We start from the raw sequence: 19,564 nt of genomic DNA, 5'->3' as shown, positions 1-19,564 counted from the left end.
AGGTTACACAGGAAGGTGTCCAGGCGGGTTGGAATGTCTGCACAGAAGGAGACTCCACAACCCCCTGGGCAGCCTGGGCCAGGCTCTGCCACCCTCACCCCAACAAGTTGCTTCTCATCTTCCAGCGGAACCTCCTGTGTTGCAGTTTGCACCCATTGCCCCTTGTCCTGTCCCTGGTTGTCACCAGAAGAGCCTGGCTCCATCCTCCTGACACTGCCCCTTTCCATCTTGATCCCCAGCAATGAGTCCCCCCTCAGGCTCCTCTTGTCCAGCTCCAGAGCCCCAGCTCCCTCAGCCTTTCCTCACACGGGAGATGCTCCACTCCCTCCAGCATCTTGGTGGCTGCGCTGGACTCTCTCCAGCAGTTCCCTGTCCTGCTGGAGCTGAGGGGCCACAGCTGGACACAAGATTCCAGGTGTGGTCTCCCCAGGGCAGAGCAGAGGGGCAGGAGAACCTCTCTGACCCACTGACCACCCCCTTCTAACCCACCCCACAGGACTCGGCTCACAATGGGACGCCCAGGCCTAGAGTCAGGCTTAGGACAGGCTCAGTGACCTGGGCGAGATACCAGCAGCACTGCGGAAACGGAGCACGAATATAGAAATGTCCATCCGTGCAAAGGGGATTCCTACAGCGTTGGGGGCAGAACTCACACACCTGCTACTCCCAGGACGTCCCGAATCCCTCTACTCTCTGAATTTCCTCTCATACCCAAGCAAGCGCTCAAGTGTCACTTGTCACAAACTCTTATTTAGTGAGAGTGTGTTAGTGACCCTCTCCATTTCTGCCCAGGGGAGGTGACACCCCCTAAGCGCTACAACCCAGACCAGGTGTCTGTAATTGGAGCATTTGCAGCAGGACCAAAGGGTGACAATTTCCTCGCGGTCTGAGGTTCCACCGCTCGGGGGTCACCGACGGCTGCGCTGGGAACCGAGAGCTACAACGGGCCAAACGACAAACCCATTGCGCCCCAACAGCTCCAGGGACGATGCAGAGACGTTTAGAGGTGGCATTCAGACAGCACGGGGTGGGAGACACACCGGGAAGGTGACAGGACAAGGGGACAACATCTCCCATGGACACAAGGCACTGGTTGCTGCCACCACAACCTGCGGGAGAGCTGGAGGGACCGCGGCGCAGCCCACGCTCGGCGGTTTTGGCTCTTCCTGTTGTGTTACCACCACGCAAAGTGCTGAGATGGCGCAGAGCCCACACACACCAAGTAGCTGCACAGGGACCGGAGCCCGGTTGGGCAACATGGGATGTGGCGATGGTGGCACCATCCTCCTGTGGAGCTTCTCCCGCTGGGTCCGTAAAGAGAGAGAAAAGGAGCTTACGGTACCTTGGACGGGAGCTGGAGTGAAGGATGAAGCGGTGGCCATGGAAGCATGAGAGATGGGCTGGGAAGGGCCCGGCGGAGGGGCTGGAGTGGAGTGAACGTGTGGGGTGGGGAGCTGGGAAAGATCTGGGGAAGACGACAAAAACACAGGGACATGAATCAACCGCGGGAGGGGACAAGGAAAGGGGACCCCGGCTCCCCCCGGCCTCATGGGACTCGTTCTCAGCAGCTCCTTCCACAACCCCTTTCTTGGTCCCGCTCCTTCTCCTGCCACCGTCCTGGGAACACGTCCCCATCCAGCATCCCTGTGGCCCCTTCCTCTGGGAGGGACCCCGTGGGTCCAGCGGTGGCTGGAAAGTGTCACCCACCGTGAGGTGCCACCTACACTGTCCTACGCAGCCCCTCGGGGACCGGCCCGTCCCCACTGTCACGGGTGGGCTTGAGGGCTCGCCCGATGGTGCCCGAGACTCAAGCGGCTCTGGGGAAAGAGAGGGACGATGTGACATGGAGAACTGAGCCCAGATGTGGAGCTCCTCTGCTGGGGACTGCGACACCGAGGGGGTGAGGGACACCCACGTTCTGTGTGCTTGGGGACAGCGTTGAGGGCTCCGGGTGCTGCTGTGCGCCCATGGATGGATGCTGAGGGCTCTGGGTGCTGCTGTGAGCCCATGGATGGGTGCTGAGGGCTCTGGGTGCTGCTGTGAGCCCATGGATGGGTGCTGAGGGCTCTGGGTGCTGCTGTGAGCCCACGGAAGGGTGCTGAGAGCTCTGGGTGCTGCTGTGAGCCCATGGACGGGTGCTGAGGGCTCTGGATGGTGCTGTGAGCCCACAGATGGGTGCTGACGGCTCTGGGTGCTGCTGAGAGGCCGTGGATGGGTTTTGAGGGCTCTGGATGGTGCTGTGAGCCCACAGATGGGTGCTGACGGCTCTGGGTGCTGCTGAGAGGCCGTGGATGGGTTTTGAGGGCTCTGGATGGTGCTGTGAGCCCACAGATGGGTGCTGAGAGCTCTGGGTGCTGCTGTGAGCCCGTGGATGGGTGCTGAGGGCTCTGGATGGTGCTGTGAGCCCATGGATGGGTGCTGAGGGCTCTGGGTGCTGCTGGGGGCTCTGGATGCTGCTGAGAGCCCACGGATGGGTGCTGAGGGCTCTGAGTGCTGCTGTGAGCCCATGGATGGGTGCTGAGGGCTCTGGGTGCTGCTGTGAGCCCATGGATGGGTGCTGAGGGCTCTGGGTGCTGCTGTGAGCCCATGGATGGGTGCTGAGGGCTCTGGGTGCTGCTGTGAGCCCATGGATGGGTGCTGAGGGCTCCGGGTGCTGCTGAGAGCCCATGGATGGGTGCTGAGGGCTCTGAGTGCTGCTATGTGCTCAGAGCCGGGCTCCGAAACCAGCTCCCTGTGCAGACTCCAGAGCCAGGGGCACAACAGGGACACAGGGGGTGACAACGGAACGACCTCACAGGGTTGGGCGCTGGGGGCTCATTCCGGACAGGCAGAGGGGGCGGATTTGGGGACACGAGCTGCCGTTGCTGCCATGCGCTCCCGCTGCCCGCAGCCACGCCGGAGGGGCAGGATGCCCAAAGCGCCCAGAACAGGAGGGGAGGACAAGGGGACAGGGAGGAACGGAGGCACCGGGGAGGGCTGGAAGATGGAGGGTCCAAGGGTCGTAGCGATGGCAAGAGACTGGGCAGAAGAGGAGGTTAACCCCAAATCCAAGGCCAAAACCGCAGGGAAACGGGGTCCCACCAGCACACAAAGCTGCAGCGTGTAGATGCGGCAGGGCACAAGGACAGCAACGCGGTGGCACAGCACAGCCGGGCAGGGGGAGGCAGCGAGGGGACAGCGCCGGGCAGGGTGACGAGCGGTGACACACTCTGGGGACAGGGGACTGGGTCTCCAGAAGCTCGGGACGGGGCTCCCAGGGCACCTCGTGGTCTGGAGGGGTCAGTGACATTTGGAAGTCCTCCTTGGTTCACGGAGGTGACACAACGAGGTGACACAACGAGCAGCACCGTTCTCCCCGGGCCAGAGACTCAGCAGTGTCAACTCCCCCATCGCATCCACTGCCCATGGGGGGAAACGGGGACCCCAAGCCCCCCAAACTGCTCTTTGCCCTTCTCAGCCCCAGGCAGCGGTTCCACACAGCGCAGGCAAGGACGGAGCGGCTGGATGTGGCTCTGCCAGCACGCAGCTTCACATACACACCCCCCGTCCCACCGCAGCCCTCCCTGGGTCCGTGTGTCCCCGTTTGGGGATGGAGGGGGCTGCGCCCACCCGGGTGACGCCGGGTGCCCCGCTTACCGCTGACGTCCAGGTTGTACTTGGCCACAACGCTGCCCATGGAGCTGGTGGCCGTGCAGACGTAGGTGCCGCTGTCGCTCTTGTTGAGGAAGGGGAAGATGAGGACGCTGTCGGAGCTGAGCTGCAGGGGCGCGTCGCTGCCCTCCTTCTCCCACAGGAACTCCTGGGGGCTGCGGAGCAGGACGGAGCTGAGGAACCAGCACCCTCCCCAGCACCCCAGACAGGCGGGGGCAGCGCAGTGGAGAGGGTGTGCTGGTTTAACTACAAACGGGTTAATTCTCCTTGTGCAGTTACAAACCTTCCTTTCCCTTCGCTCGTTATTTGGGCTTAGTCTGAGAACAAGAGATACCAGCCCAGCACAGTTAATGTGTTTAATTGCTCTGCTCTGAGAGCCAAGGACACTCTGAGCTCTGCCCACAGGGGTGAGGCAGCGAGGAAGGGGATGGACGGACAGAGCTGGACTGACACCCACATTTATCAATCAGAGTATTCCAGCCAATTAGCATCATGCTAATTATTTAAGGGGAGCTGGGACCTTGCAGTTGGCTGTTCTGATCTCTCTGGAGTAGCTGGGAAGTAGTTGGGATGTTAAGTTGGGCCTTTTGCCATTTTGCAGAGGCCTCTGGGCTTTTCTGCCTCTTTCCCTCTTTTCTCTCTCTGGGATGGGCTGTGGGACCAGGTGCCGTTTCCTGGGACTGGCTGCTCAGCGTGTCCATGAGGAATTGCCTTGACTATCTTTTATTTCTATTATATATATATATTTACTAGTAGCGTCTTAGTATTTTGTTGCTTTATTAGACTGTGTTTATCTCAATCCAATTTCTCCCTTCCCTTTGGATTCTCTCCCCTATTGGGTGAGTGAGTGGCTGTGTGGTTGTATTACCAGCTCTGGTTAAACCATGATGGGGGCAACGAGGGTGAGGGTGTATTTAATCAGGAGGGAAATACCCCTCAAGACATGAGCCAGGATGGCTCTAGTGCTCCAGGGAGAGGACGTGGGCTTCGCCTGTTCCCTGTGGGGCGCCCGGCCCTGCTTGGCATCGGTGCAAGGCCGCGATGCCCGGCCTGAGCTCCAGGAGGGCTACGCGGTGATTTTGGGAGGGCTGGGGAGGAGGAAGGAGAGGGGGAGCCTTACATGGGGTTGCCCTGCCCGTCACACTGCAGCTGGAGCTTCTCGCCCTCCCGCGGGTACTGGGGATGCGGCTCAATCTTTGCTGTCGGTTTGTCTGCAAAAGGAGGAGAGGAAGAGTTGGGGGACGGTCTGACCCTGCCCCACGCTCTGCAGGAGCCTGCATGCACCCCAAAACCCTGCCCCGCTACCCAAAAAGCCTTCCCCAAGCTCTGCCAGCGCTCCTGTGGGTGGGAGGGTGCACTGGGATGGGGGCCGCACTTTGGGGGCAGCTCCCGCGTCCCTCAGCACAGCCCCGTCCCCTTCCCCACGCGGCCCCGTCCCATCAGCCCCACGGGGCACGTACAGTGGACCTGCAGCTTCTGCGTGGTCGACCTCTCGGCGTTCTGCAGGGACTCGTGGTCCACGGTGCAGGTCACCTCGGCTTCGTTGTCCTCCTTGGTGACGCGGAACTCCACGCGGCTGCTCACGGTGAAGGTCTTGCCATTGGGATCCTCCACAACCTCGGTGCCCTCGTCTGCGGGGACAGGGACTGTCAGAGCTGACAGACACAAGGTGCCAGCAGAGGCACTAGATGACACCCAGTGTGCCCAGGTGGCCAGAAAGGCCACCAGCACCCTGGCTTGTATCAGGAATAGTGTGGCCAGCAGGACTAGAGAAGTGATTGTGCCACTGGTGAGGCCAAACCTTGAATCCTGTGGTCAGTTTTGGGCCTCTCATCACAAGGACATTGAAACACTACAGAGGGTGCAGAGGAGGTGATGGAGCTGGTGAGGGGCTGGAGCACAAGTGTGATGGAGACTGAGGGACCTGGGGGTTCAGCTGGAGAACAGGAGCTGAGGGGAGACCTTCTGATCTCTGAACTGCCTGAAAGGAGCTTGGAGCCAGGGGGGTCGGGCTCTGCTCCCCAGGAACAAGCGCCAGGAGCAGAGGAAACGGCCTCAAGTTGCGCCAGGGGAGGGTGAGGGTGGATTTAGGAACAATTTCTTCCCCAAAGGGCTGTGGGTGTTGGAACAGGCTGCCCAGGGCAGTGCTGGAGTCACCAGCCCTGGAGGGGTTGAAAAGGTGTTTAGATGAGGTTCTTTTAGGGACATGGTTTCATGCTGGAGATGGTTGGGTTATGGATGGACTCGATGATCCTGAAGGTCTCTTCCAACCGAAGTGATTCTATGATTCTATGTGTGTTGAGCAGGGGACACCCAGTCACAGAATCACAGAACCCCAGAATGTGAGGGGTTGGAGGGCCCTGGAAAGCTCATCCAGTGCAATCCCCCCGGAGCAGGAACACCCAGATGAGGTTACACAGGAAGGTGTCCAGGCGGGTTGGAATGTCTGCACAGAAGGAGACTCCACAACCCCCTGGGCAGCCTGGGCCAGGCTCTGCCACCCTCACCCCAACAAGTTGCTTCTCATCTTCCAGCGGAACCTCCTGTGTTGCAGTTTGCACCCATTGCCCCTTGTCCTGTCCCTGGTTGTCACCAGAAGAGCCTGGCTCCATCCTCCTGACACTGCCCCTTTCCATCTTGATCCCCAGCAATGAGTCCCCCCTCAGGCTCCTCTTGTCCAGCTCCAGAGCCCCAGCTCCCTCAGCCTTTCCTCACACGGGAGATGCTCCACTCCCTCCAGCATCTTTGTTGTCCCGTCCCTTTGCTGGCAGGAGCGCAGGATGCCAATGTGGTTCAGCACCAGCACATCTGCAACCCCTGGAGCCCCCCCGGTGCTCCCCAGCCCCCCAGGGCACGGCCCCAGCGCAGCACCCACCCTTCAGGTCCTTGTTGCCCTTCTTCCACCGGAGCTGGGCTGCGGGTTTGCTGCCCGAGGAGCGGCAGGTCAGCCGGGCCATCTTCTCCTCATCGATGGGCTGCTCGTGGCCGAAGATCTGGGGTTTCTGGGGGACTCCTGGTGGAGGAGAAGGAGGCAAGAAATACAACAGCCCATTAGCTGTGCGTGTGCTGCCACCCAGAGACAGACGCACATAGAGACGTGCCAACAAACAAGGTGAGGATGAGGTAACGGGAAGGGATACGGGAGCGGCAGAGATGAACGGCTGTATGGACAGCACCTCGTAACGTGCTGGTTTCACTGAAAACAGGTTAATTTTCCTCATGCAGTTACAAACCTTCTTTTCCATCGCTCGTTATTTGCACTTAGTCTGAGAACAAGAGATACCAGCCCAGCACAGTTACTGTGTTTAATTGCTCTGCTCTGAGAGCCAAGGACACTCTGAGCTCTGCCCACAGGGGTGAGGCAGCGAGGAAGGGGATGGACGGACAGAGCTGGACTGACACCCACATTTATCAATCAGAGTATTCCAGCCAATTAGCGTCATGCTAATTATTTAAGAGTGGGGGCTTCCAGTGTCCAGCTCTCTCTTGTCTTTGCTCTTTTTGGCGCAGCCGGGGGAGTTTTGGTCGGGACGTTTAGTTGGGCCTTTTGCCATTTTGCAGAGGCCTCTGGGCTTTTCTGCCTCTTTCCCTCTTTTCTCTCTCTGGGATGGGCTGTGGGACCAGGTGCCGTTTCCTGGGACTGGCTGCTCAGCGTGTCCATGAGGAATTACCTCGAGTATCTTTTATTCCTATTATATATATATATTTACTAGTAGTGTATTAGTATTCTGTTATTTTATTACACTGTGTTTATCTCAATCCCAGTTCCTCCCTTCCCTTTGGATTCTCTCCCCTGTTGGGGTGAGTGAGCGGCTGTGTGGTCGCATTGCCAGCTCGGGTTAAACACACAGACAGGGCAGTTACAAGCAGGAGACGGGGAGCAGGTTTGGGGCTCCCCATGGCTTACCCAGCACGGTGACCAGGGCCTTGGCAGTCCGCACGGGCATGGTGAAGATGGAGCAGGTATATTCCCCCTCGTCTGACAGCACCACGTCACTGATGCTGATGGTCAGCTCGTTCGGCGTGGACCGCTCCAACTGGATCCTGTTATCTCGCAGGGCTGGTGGAAAAGGGACAAGAGGCTCAGCACCAACACACCCCTCCACTAGCTCGTGCTTTGCCCAGTGGTTGGACTCAATGATCCTGAGTGTCTCTTCCAACCGAAATGATTCTATGATTCTGATTCTGGAGCTGCGCACGTACCTCGTTTCTCCCCGAAGTAGAGGGTCTGCTGGGCAGGGTTGGACCACTGCAGCGAGGAGTCATCGGGGTCCTCCACCTGGCACTTGAGCACCACCGTCCCGCCGGCCACCACGGTCTCATCCGACGTCGTGGGCTGGCTCTCTGGACACAGACACGAGAGGTCAGCGGGGGACACGGCATCACAGAGTGACAGAATGTGAGGGGTTGGAGGGCCCTGGAAAGCTCATCCAGTGCAATCCCCCCGGAGCAGGAACACCCAGATGAGGTTACACAGGAAGGTGTCCAGGCGGGTTGGAATGTCTGCACAGAAGGAGACTCCACAACCCCCCTGGGCAGCCTGGGCCAGGCTCTGCCACCCTCACCCCAACAAGTTGCTTCTCATCTTCCAGCGGAACCTCCTGTGTTGCAGTTTGCACCCATTGCCCCTTGTCCTGTCCCTGGTTGTCACCAGAAGAGCCTGGCTCCATCCTCCTGACACTGCCCCTTTCCATCTTGATCCCCAGCAATGAGTCCCCCCTCAGGCTCCTCTTGTCCAGCTCCAGAGCCCCAGCTCCCTCAGCCTTTCCTCACACGGGAGATGCTCCACTCCCTCCAGCATCTTGGTGGCTGCGCTGGACTCTCTCCAGCAGTTCCCTGTCCTGCTGGAGCTGAGGGGCCACAGCTGGACACAAGATTCCAGGTGTGGTGTCACCAGGGCAGAGCAGAGGGGCAGGAGAACCTCTCTCTATCTAAGAAGCATCACCTACCCACAAGCATCACTGAGCAACCAAGTGAAGGGAGGAACACAGCAGTGTCCCCAAACCCCCAGGGACAACAGGGACCTGCTTCTATCAGCTTTGGCTCCCACAGTGACCCCGTTTCCCAGCCGGCAACAACCCCAATAGAGCTGCAGAAGGATCAGTGGGCAGGATCTGCTGGGATGCTCCACCAGCCACCTCCTGCAAAAGCATCTATGGCCCATCGAGCGTGGGCCTGTGGGGTGCACTTGGTGTCCCACTCTCCGTGTCACTCCTTACGGGGACAGCAAGTGACAGGACCAGAGGAAACGGCCTCAAGTTGCACCAGGGGAGGTTGAGGGTGGAAATTTGGGGTGATTTCTCCCCAAAGGGCTGTGGGTGTTGAACAGGCTGCCCAGGGCAGTGCTGGAGTCACCATCCTGGAGGGGTTAAACACACAGATGAAGTTCTCAGGACATGGGTTGGGGTCTCTTCCAACCGAAACGATTCTATGACTCACGCCGCCCCCAGGCTGCACACGTCCCGTCCCGGACCGCGTGTCCACAGCTCAGACGCCGTCCTTGGTTTCCTCGGGCTCCGCGGACGGCTCCGCGCTGCCGAGCGGCCCAAGGGCAGCGAAGAGCAGCAGCAGGATCAGGTACCTCCGCCCGCCCCAAGGTCGGCTATTTCGGGAAAGCCGACATGCGCTTGGCTCGCAGGGTACGCACAGGGCTTCCCCACGCGGCGCCGTCTGTCGCGGCCCAACTTACTCAAATTTAAGCACCGATTCGCCCTCAGGACCCCCGAGTGATCCTGCCCGTGTCCCCACGCACCCCTGATGTCACGGGCGTGATATTCGCTGCCCGCGACAAGCTCCCGCGATCAGGAGAGAGGTGGACGCAGCTTCGGCTGGATTTCCCCATTTTCCACTCAGAATGTCGAAGGGAAATCCTTTCTTTCGCTCACATCGCCAGCTCCCAAAGCTACGGCAGGGAAGCGGGTTGGGGAGGGCAGAAGGACGAGGCTGCCAGGCTTGGCTGGCGTTAAACCCCAGGAAAACCTGCGCTGGAAATGCACAAATCCCCCCCTGCCCACCCACGGCAGCAGAAACGCAGCAAATTAGGATTAAACACATTCCAAGGCTGCGGACTCTGCACTTGATCCCCACCGTTTCACGTTCCTCTCCACCTGCCTGGGTTTGATGGGCGACCCTTGGCTGTTGCTACACAGCTCAAGAGCCTCCGGGTCCCATCTCCTTCCCCTTTCCAGGGGATGATGGAGCCCTCCCCAACACCAACCGAAGCATCCGCAGCCATTCCCGTCCCCTGGGCACAACTCGGGCTCCTCACCAACACGTCTCCAGCCCGCACAAGGTCTGGGAACGGCAGGAGCTCCAGCAAGGACCATTGGAAATGCTGATGCATTGGGGGAGCTCCTCCTATCCGCCTGTCGGCTTGTTTTAATTTGGTTAACGATGCCTTTGTGCTGCTACGACTATAATTAGGGGATTAGGCTGTTGCAAGCCGCTGTTGGGCAAACTCAGACCACTCCGACTTGGCTGCAGCTGAGGACAGGGTCTAAAACCCACGCAGAACAGACCCAATCTCTTAATTAACACAATTACCATCACCTGTCACAGCACTGGCCTCATTAAGGTATTAGCGTGGGGAGGTTAAACAGAGCAAGGTGTGTTACCGGGGGGGCAGGGCCAGACGGTGCCACCCGTGTACCATAGCCAGACCCACGGCTGGTGACACACAGAGCACGGCACAGCCCCATAGCTGGTGACACACAGAGTATGGCACAGCCCCATAGCTGGTGACACACAGGGCACCGCACAGCCCCACGGCAGCTCCGCTTGGCCGCGTTGTCCATGTCCCTGTCCCTCCCCGGCCCTTAGGACAGGTCTCCAACCCCCAAGACCACGTTTCTGCAGGAGCTGCGGAGCCGGCTCCCCATGTTCTCACGCCAAGCGAGCAAAAGGGACACGACTGCCTCTCGTCACCCACTTTCCTGCTGCCAGGCCCTATTTCTGTATTGCAGCAGCTGTTTTCCTTCCTGTTCTTACTGTCGCCCCCAATCCAACCCCCTTTTCCACAAAGGATTTTTGTATTGTTGTTCTCAAGTAATATATCAGCCTATATTCTTCAAAACTATTTGCTAATACTCCTGCGTCTTCTGTGGGTCTGCACCGAAACCTCTGGTGCTGGCAACAGAAATCCAGACACAGGGTGGTGTTTTAGCCACAACACCAAGCGCACACCCTGGTCCTGCACCAGCGAGGCCCCGTGGAGCATTGTCCTGGTTTTGTTAAAACCAGGTTTGTCTTTTGGTGGATTTGCCTGTCAGTTAAAGCTTCATATGAACTGCATTTTCCTGAAAGCCAGATCCATGTTTGGTAGACACAGCCATGGGATCCGAGGGCATTGATAAGGATGGATGCACATCCACGAGAGGGGCAACGAGAAACAGGTGACCAAAACCTGACCAACTGAGTGTAACATCCCATTCACGGGACACTTCATGTAAAAGTCGGAAATCACGAGGATCTCGCCCCGTTTCCTTATGGCGACATTAGCAGAGGACCTTGCGAGTCGATCCTGTGAACTGAGGCCAGTGACAGACTGAATCCAGCTCCGGTTGGCTGGAGAGTCCAGTCCAGGACTTCGGCTGCAGGCTTGTGAACTGAGGCCAGTGACGGACTGAATCCAGCTCCGGTTGGCTGGAGAGTCCAATCCAGGACTTCGGCTGCAGGCTTGTGAACTGAGGCCAGTGACGGACTGAATCCAGCTCCGGTTGGCTGGAGAGTCCAATCCAGGACTTCGGCTGCCGGCTCTGCAGTTGCCAGGACTTTCAACATTGGGTTTGTATATTTTCGTGCTAATTATTTAAGAGTGGGGCCTTCCAGTGTCCAGCTCTCTCTTGTCTTTGCTCTTTTTGGCGCAGCCGGGGGAGTTTTGGTCGGGACGTTTAGTTGGGCCTTTTGCCATTTTGCAGAGGCCTCTGGGCTTTTCTGCCTCTTTCCCTCTTTTCTCTCTCTGGGATGGGCTGTGGGACCAGGTGCCGTTTCCTGGGACTGGCTGCTCAGCGTGTCCATGAGGAATTGCCTCGACTATCTTTTATTTCTATTATATATATATATTTACTAGCAGCGTATTAGTACTTTGCTATTTTATTCAACTGTGTTTATCTCAATCCAATTTCTCCCTTCCCTTTGGATTCTCTCCCCTATTGGGGTGGGCGAGCGGCTCCATGGTCGCATTGCCAGCTCGGGTTAAACCACAACACGCATCCTCCCGGGGTTTCCCGAGGAAGACAAACATCACCTCAGGCCGTTCTGCTTGGGCCCAACAGCCCTTCGACAGCATCACGAGCGCTGTTACTAGGGGACAGCAGGAATCCGTCCCACGGGGTCCCCAGGCAGCATCCCCGGGGTCGGGAGACACGAGGGGAGCAGAGCGAGGATGCTCTGGCTGCAGCAAAGGCTTTCGGATCTCCCTGGCACGCCCGCGGGGACAGGTGCCGCGCACTCGGGGAAGCATCCGCCCTCGCCGTGCCGGTGACCACTGCCAGCACAGAGCGGCTGGCACGGTCCCCTCGCCCGCCGTGCCACCGCGCGGTGGCCAAAGCCCCGCGGGGCTGTGCACCGAGCACCAGCGGCCGGGGGGGCTCAGCACCTCACGCCATCACCCAGCAAGAGGCTGAAAAGTGACCGAACGTCCCGGCTGCCCCAGAGAGAGAAAGAGAAGAACCATGGGTTTGGTAGAGCCAAAATGAGAAGGCCCCACTCTTAATAATCAGCATGTCGCTAATTGGCTGGAATACTCTGATTGATAAATGTGGGTGTCAGTCCAGCTCTGTCCGTCCATCCCCTTCCTCGCTGCCTCACCCCTGTGGGCAGAGCTCAGAGTGTCCTTGGCTCTCAGAGCAGAGCAATTAAACACATTAACTGTGCTGGGCTGGTATCTCTTGTTCTCAGACTAAGCCCAAATAACGAGCGATGGGAAAGGAAGGTTTGTAACTGCATGAGGAGAATTAACCCATTTTTGGTCAAAGCAGCACACCTGGGGACAGGCAGAGCAACCGCAGGCGTCCCACAAGATGCCACCGCAAAGGCTTTGCCAGCCCCCCTGTTTGGGCACAAACTGCTGCCTGTGTCTGTTCCAGATCCCCGCCGGAGCTGTGAAATTAGAGAAGCGCCGCGCTCTAGAAAAATCAATATTCCATTAATTAAATCTGTGCACTTTGCAGGGGGGGCCACATTCATATTTATGAAGGGAAAACAACGTACGTGCCTCTCCCGGCTCCTTCCAGCAGCAGCTGCTGTCGGTGCAGCCAGAGCCACCGGGACCCTCCGCCGGCACATCCACCCTTGCCAAAGCATCTTTGCTGGGGCAGCACCAGCCCCAGAGGAAAACACCCGCTGCTCCCATCCCTCCAACGCCGCCAGTCCAAGAGCCACCACGCAACACACACCACTTCTCGCTGTCCTCATTCTTCCCTATTTAGTTTAGTTTTGTCATCGTAAAGATCCAATTTATCTCTGTTGACACAGACGTTTTCCACGACGAGCTCTCTCGCCTCCGAGGGCTGTGCTTTAGTAATTCACTCCCAGCCATGAAGCTCCGTTTCCTTTGCCGCGCGGCGACGCCGGAGCAGCTTTGGTGGGTTGGATGGCGCACCCGGCCAAGCGGGCTCAGACATCTGCTGCGCAAGCTGAGCCGCGCGCGTGTGGATCCACAGTCTGGGTACCCACACACCCGGCTCCTCCTCACCAGCAGCTCGCTCGCTCCGTGTTTTCTTAGAGGGAGAAACGTGCCCGTGTTCCAGCGCATCTGCTCGGTGCCGCCCCGTGGTCCAGCAGATGATGGGGATGGTGCGAGATCCAGATGTCAACGGGGGGAGCGATGAGCTGTCCAAGCTCCAGATGTATCCAGTGCAGTGGCTCAGGGGTCAGTACTGGGGGCAATATTATTCAATATATTCGTTAACGATTTAGATGAGGGAATTGAGTGTACTATCAGCAAGTTTGCTGGTGACACCAAGCTGGGAGGGGTGGTGACACTGGAAGCTGTGCTGCCATCAGAGACCAGGACAGGCTGGAGAGCTGGATGGGGAGAAATGTGATGAAATAGAACAAGGGCAAGTGTAGAGTCTTGAATGTGGGCAGAACAAGCCCAGGTTCCAGTGTAAGTTGGGAATGAGCTGTTGGAGCAGTGAAAAGGGAGCTGGGGGTCCTGGGGACAGCAGGGGGACCATGAGCCAGCACTGGGCCCTTGTGGCCAGGAAGCCAATGGGACCTGGGAGGGGTTAGAAGGGGGTGGTCAGTAGGTCAGAGAGGTTCTCCTGCCCCTCTGCTCTGCCCTGGGGAGACCACACCTGGAATCTTGTGTCCAGTTGTGGCCCCTCAGCTCCAGCAGGACAGGGAACTGCTGGAGAGAGTCCAGCGCAGCCACCAAGATGCTGGAGGGAGTGGAGCATCTCCCGTGTGAGGAAAGGCTGAGGGAGCTGGGGCTCTGGAGCTGGACAAGAGGAGCCTGAGGGGGGACTCATTGCTGGGGATCAAGATGGAAAGGGGCAGTGTCAGGAGGATGGAGCCAGGCTCTTCTGGTGACAACCAGGGACAGGACAAGGGGCAATGGGTGCAAACTGCAACACAGGAGGTTCCGCTGGAAGATGAGAAGCAACTTGTTGGGGTGAGGGTGGCAGAGCCTGGCCCAGGCTGCCCAGGGGGTTGTGGAGTCTCCTTCTGTGCAGACATTCCAACCCCCTGGACACCTTCCTGTGTAACCTCATCTGGGTGTTCCTGCTCCGGGGGGATTGCACTGGATGGGCTTTCCAGGGCCCTTCCAATCCCAAACATACTGTGACTATGATATGATGAGCTCCATCCTTGCAAGTGCACAGCTGAGTTCAGCAGCTCTGTGTCTTCAGGTGTGGCCCATGTGAAAACCCCAACACTCTAAACACCATAATTTCTCTGGAAACAGATGTGGACATGAGTATTCCCTTCTCCAAAGTGACAGGATGAGAGGAAACAGCCTCAAGTTGCACCAGGGGAGGTTCAGATTGGATATTAGGAAGAATTCTTCATGGAAAGGATTGTTGGGCATTGAACAGGCTGCCCAGGGCAGTGGTGGAGTCGCCATCCCTGGAGGGGTTGAAAAGGCGTTTAGACGAGGTTCTTTGGGACATGGGTTAGTGCTGGAGTTGGGTTACGGTTGGAATCGATGATCCTGATGGTCTCTTACACCCAAAATGATTCTATTCTATGATTCTGGGAAGAGGCAAAGCAAAGGACCCGCTCTGACCCCTGGGCCTTTGCTGGGACCCTTCCGAGGCCATACTAGAGACCCCGGTCACAGCCCAGGACCCCACGGAGCCCCTGCAGGACCTGCTCCGGGGTCACTGACACTCAGCTGCACCAGCAAATTGCGGAGCTGCCGCCTTCTCCCAGGACACGGGGACGTGTCACCGCCCTGACAGCCCCTGCCTGGGTGCCAGGAAAGCTGACGGTGACACCTGCCCGGGGTTAAGCAATTGGAACACGGCCAGCAATTAGCAATCAATCAGCAGCCGGCGAGAGGCTGCTTGCAAGTGCCACCGGAGCTCTCGTTGCAGGATGCCCTCTAATCACCCTCCTCCTCCTCCTCCTCGCTGGCTGCTTGTGGACAAGCTGGCACAGCCCTGGAGCCTTCGGGCACGTCCTCATCACCACGGAGCAGCGGGACTCGGTGTCCTGCCCCATCACAGCGCAGTCCCCGGCACACAGCACCCGCTCCAGCGCCAGACGGGCCCTGCGGGGAGCTGGGACAGGAGCAGGGTGCTCAGGGGACGGGGGAGCTGGGGGCAGCCGTGCAATCGTTGCTCCGCTCAGTCGTGTTCGCACGTTCACACCGCTCTGGCGGCCGATGAGCTCGGCAAAAGGCAGCGCCATCGTCAGGAAACCCCAGCGCCATCGCCTCTTCGAGGCCACCGGCGAGCCCGCGGGATCTGCCGCCGGCCCGACCCAGGAAAGCGAGAACGCGGCTCCGGCACACGCACCACACAACAGACAAGGGGGGAAAAGCCTCATCTTGGGCCACCACGAATCACCCGAGCGCCACGAGAGCCACCCCAGTGCCAGAACTGTCCTGAGACCCTAAAACCAGGGCCGATTCCCTTGAGAACTCATTCCCGAGCTCAGCCGCACGCTCCCGTCTCAAGACAGAGCCAGGCAGGGGGACCCTCTCCCAGCCCTCCTCCAGTTTGACAGCAAACAGCTGATAACTACTTTTTTGAGCATGTTTTTTAGCTCCTACCCTAAGGCCAATCTCCAACATGACTGTTGCCAAGGGAACGAGCTCTTTGCTTTGACAGTTCTGTTTTAAGGATCTCCTGCCTGCCCAGCGAGGTGTCTCAGAAACGGTTGCATCGGATGCCCTGGTACATCGCTTGTTGCTTTGCAGGTATCTAAACACTTGCAGCAGAGCTCTGTCCAAGCCAGCACGGGGAATTTCCACTCCCAACCATCCGGGGATCAAACACACAAGGATATTGATAACAGAAATAAGAAATGGGGAAAGCTATGCTAACGTTTCCTCCTGACTTCTCAGAAAGACAAGAGGGAAGAGTGATATCAACACAGGCTCGATCCCGCTGGTCTTGGAGGTGACTGCTGTGCTGGGGAGCCCCCGTGTCCCAGGGGGGCTCTCAGCTTTGTTATTTGTTTGCCCACCACATCACCTCGACTGCTGTGTGGTCTGTGCCTTTTGGAGAGCAACCCGCAGCATCACGAGGAGACAAAAAGAGGCCAGAAAGCAAAGCTGAGGAGCTGCAAAGAGGTAAAACTGTGAGCCAGCACTGGGCCCTTGTGGCCAGGAAGCCAATGGGACCTGGGGTGGGTTAGAAGGGGGGGGTCAGTAGGTCAGAGAGGTTCTCCTGCCCCTCTGCTCTGCCCTTGAAAACAGGGTTTAGTTCAGATACTATCAGGATATATTGGGGAACATATATATATATATATATATACATATATATATACACACACACACGTAATACATACAGCCATAGCACCCTGAGAACGCCCCATCTGGTCTGATCTGGGAAGCTAAGCAGGGTCGGGCCCGGTCAGTACTTGGATGGGAGACCAGCTGGGAACAGCGGGTGCTGTGGGCTGAGCCAGCACTGGGCCCTTGTGGCCAGGAAGCCAATGGGACCTGGGGTGGGTTAGAAGGGGGTGGTCAGTAGGTCAGAGAGGTTCTCCTGCCCCTCTGCTCTGCCCTGGGGAGACCACACCTGGAATCTTGTGTCCAGCTGTGGCCCCTCAGTTCCAGCAGGACAGGGAACTGCTGGAGAGAGTCCAGCGCAGCCACCAAGATGCTGGAGGGAGTGGAGCATCTCCCGTGTGAGGAAAGGCTGAGGGAGCTGGGGCTCTGGAGCTGGACAAGAGGAGCCTGAGGGGGGACTCATTGCTGGGGATCAAGATGGAAAGGGGCAGTGTCAGGAGGATGGAGCCAGGCTCTTCTGGTGACAACCAGGGACAGGACAAGGGGCAATGGGTGCAAACTGCAACACAGGAGGTTCCGCTTAAGGTCCCTTCCAACCCCTGACATTCTGCAATTCTGTGAAAACGAAGCCCCCCCAGGAAAGCACCACGATGCTGACCCGTCACCACGTTCACCCGCTCAGGGATGTTGTGACAAGTGTCACATCTCGCTCCCCGGGGAACCACAGCCTGAAAGCAGCAGTGAACGCAGTGGTCTGGAAGAGCTAATGCTGCACACCAGGCTTGCCAGTAAACACACCATCTGAAGCGCTGCGAGGTGAGGAGGAACATCTGTAGATGAAGCACCGCCTGGAGCATCACCCGAGGAAGTGACCCTGCAGCAACATGGGAGCTCCCGGCTCCGCAGCCACAAGCAGTCTCTGGGGTCACCTGCAAAGCCGCTGCAAGCGCCGTTGCCCTCCGGCACGTCCCGGTGACACCAGGGAGCCTCCACAACCCCCGAGCGGCGGCGGCTGCAGCATCTGAAGCAAAGCGCGACGCCGGGCGGGTGACTGGAATGGTTAAGTACGTTTCTTCCCAGCCCTCATCGTGGCTCCTCCGCCTCCCTCCGCTGCGACTGAAGGCTCTGCTGCTGCATCGCTTCCCGGCGGCAGGTGCCCGGCCGGGAGACAACCGGACCAGATGGTTCAAGCTGAGCTGACCCAGTAATTCAGAGGAGGAGGATCAGATGCGTCGGCCTACGTGGGTGTCACAGCGCTGGCATCACCTCCAAGGTCCCACGGAGCCGCTGAGGAGCCAAGCGACGAGGAGGCGACTCAATCTGTGCAGACACAGCGGCACACGAGCTGCACGGCCAAGCCTTTGCCGGGCTGGAAAAGGAGCCCGGAGCGCGGTTCAGATGGAAACCAGGCTGGGAATGGGGGTATCGCGCCAAACGCTGGCGCAGGGAGAAGAGCCGTCACCAGAAGGCACCTGTGCATGCTTTACAATAGCAAACGTGAGACCCAGAAGAACAAGCCCAGCAGCGCGCAAGCGGAGATCGCCAAGCTCCAAACCCACCGCGCAAAGGCGCATCGGCCACGCGTTCGCATCCTGCGCCACCTCCTCCCGCACCCGCAGTTTCACTCCATTGAACCGCACCACAGCCTGGACTGGGGTAAATGTAGGTTAAAACCAACCCAGTGAAAACAAACAATGTTAGTTTGAATGCAGATTCCTCCGTCTGGCTCAACGCCTGGCCGGGCCAGCGCCAGGGTGACTACCCAGATGTAGACGCCTCCAGTTACTCCGGCAATTCCAACACCCCTGGCGAGGCGGGAACGTCAGGCAGAGGGAGCAGAGGCAGCGTCTAGTGTGCAGGAGACCTCACCATTCTGGGCAAGCAGGGCTTTCCCTCTATCTCTTTCCAGAGAACGTACCCACGCGTGGGAGGAACTCGTGTTTCAGCAGCAACGCCCCGGTCCGCTGGGGATTTTGGCTTTGCCCAAGCCGCAAACACCCCAGCCTGGGTACAACAAACCGCACCAAAACATCAGGCGTTATCAAGACAGCGGCAAAACCCCTGTCCCGCAGCAGCGGTGCCAGCGCATCCCTCACCGTCTGCGTATGCGGCGGGGCAGCTCGGCAGCACTTGATCCCGTGTATTGTCTTAATCCAGCGCTGCCTGTTGAGCCTAACGCGTTGTGCCATGAGCAGCGGCCTCGGCGCTCCCCGCACGGCTTCTCCTCCAGCTGATGCTGATCCGGCCGCATCGCCCGCGCTCGCTGATCAGAGCCGCACGAATTAGGCTGTCCAGGTATGGATGCAGGTTGATATGTTATCAGGGGTGTTACTGCTTCCTCTGCTCGAGTGACAAGGGCTTGTGCTGGTACGGAAAGAGACTGGCAGCATATGGTGAGAACGGGGCACTTGCACACATTGGTTGGGTGAAAGCGCTGCCATAAGCGGCAATCAAAGGGTTGCGTGAGCTGCACACAACTCCCCGGCTTCCACCACAGCACCTGTGCAAAACGGGGCTCCCTGCACTGCAGACAGGATGGGGGTCCACGCAGCCCCCAAGACAGAGGAAGCACCTCCAGGGAGGGGACAGTCCCCCGAACCTGCCTCCTTGCCAGTGTCGGGCATGGAGCTCATCTCAACCATCTTCAACCATCTCAAGGTGGTCTCCAGGCTCACCTCAGCCCACGGGAGTCGTTGGCACAAGCCACCCAACCAGTCTCCTCATCTACGGGAGACAGAGCAGCCCTGGTCCCTCTGCTCTGCCATCCATACCCAGTCAGGCAAACCCACCCCTGAGACCCTCAAAATTGGGGCTTCTCCCAGCAAGAGAACCGCACGCAAAGAGCGGGCAGCTTCGGTACAGCGGGATGGATGCTCAGGTCACCACTGTGCCACCAAAGCTGCCGCATGGTGCCCCTTGTGCTGCACACCGAGGGCCACCCAGAACCCGCAACGCCGGCGCCACACGGGATGAAGCTGCTCGCAAACACAGCGCAAAATAGCCCCAAGC

The 19,564-nt window shown here is 58.6% G+C and overlaps 1 protein-coding gene and 1 pseudogene across 9 annotated transcripts in view; one reads left to right on the top strand and one right to left on the bottom strand.

Annotated features, from left to right (window-relative positions):
• Nucleotides 1–19,564, bottom strand: part of LOC102096322 (cell adhesion molecule 3) — a 31,185-nt gene that overhangs the window by 9,356 nt on the left and 2,265 nt on the right. For 6 of the 9 annotated variants that reach the window (XR_010468374.1, XR_010468376.1, XR_010468373.1 and 3 more), the window contains exons 2-8: nucleotides 7,855–7,995; nucleotides 7,559–7,711; nucleotides 6,527–6,664; nucleotides 5,112–5,282; nucleotides 4,772–4,862; nucleotides 3,637–3,806; nucleotides 1,343–1,465 (exon numbers count right to left, since the gene is read on the bottom strand). Coding sequence is in view for 5 of the 9 variants with exons in the window: in XM_065043067.1 (XP_064899139.1) it covers nucleotides 1,343–1,465; nucleotides 3,637–3,806; nucleotides 4,772–4,862; nucleotides 5,112–5,282; nucleotides 6,527–6,664; nucleotides 7,559–7,711; nucleotides 7,855–7,995 (987 nt within the window). In the remaining 4 variants the exon portion in view is untranslated. The remainder of the gene's footprint in view (nucleotides 1–1,342; nucleotides 1,466–3,636; nucleotides 3,807–4,771; nucleotides 4,863–5,111; nucleotides 5,283–6,526; nucleotides 6,665–7,558; nucleotides 7,712–7,854; nucleotides 7,996–19,564) is intronic. The other 3 variants (XM_065043072.1, XM_065043069.1, XM_065043070.1) reach the window with 1 other exon arrangement.
• Nucleotides 16,606–16,724, top strand: LOC135576617 (5S ribosomal RNA; annotated as a pseudogene).

This window comes from Columba livia, chromosome 28 (assembly GCF_036013475.1).
Source record: "Columba livia isolate bColLiv1 breed racing homer chromosome 28, bColLiv1.pat.W.v2, whole genome shotgun sequence".
In the NCBI taxonomy this organism is placed as follows: Eukaryota; Metazoa; Chordata; class Aves; order Columbiformes; family Columbidae; genus Columba; species Columba livia.
Note: the sequence above shows the minus strand (reverse complement) of the source record. Positions and strands in the feature narration are given on the sequence as shown.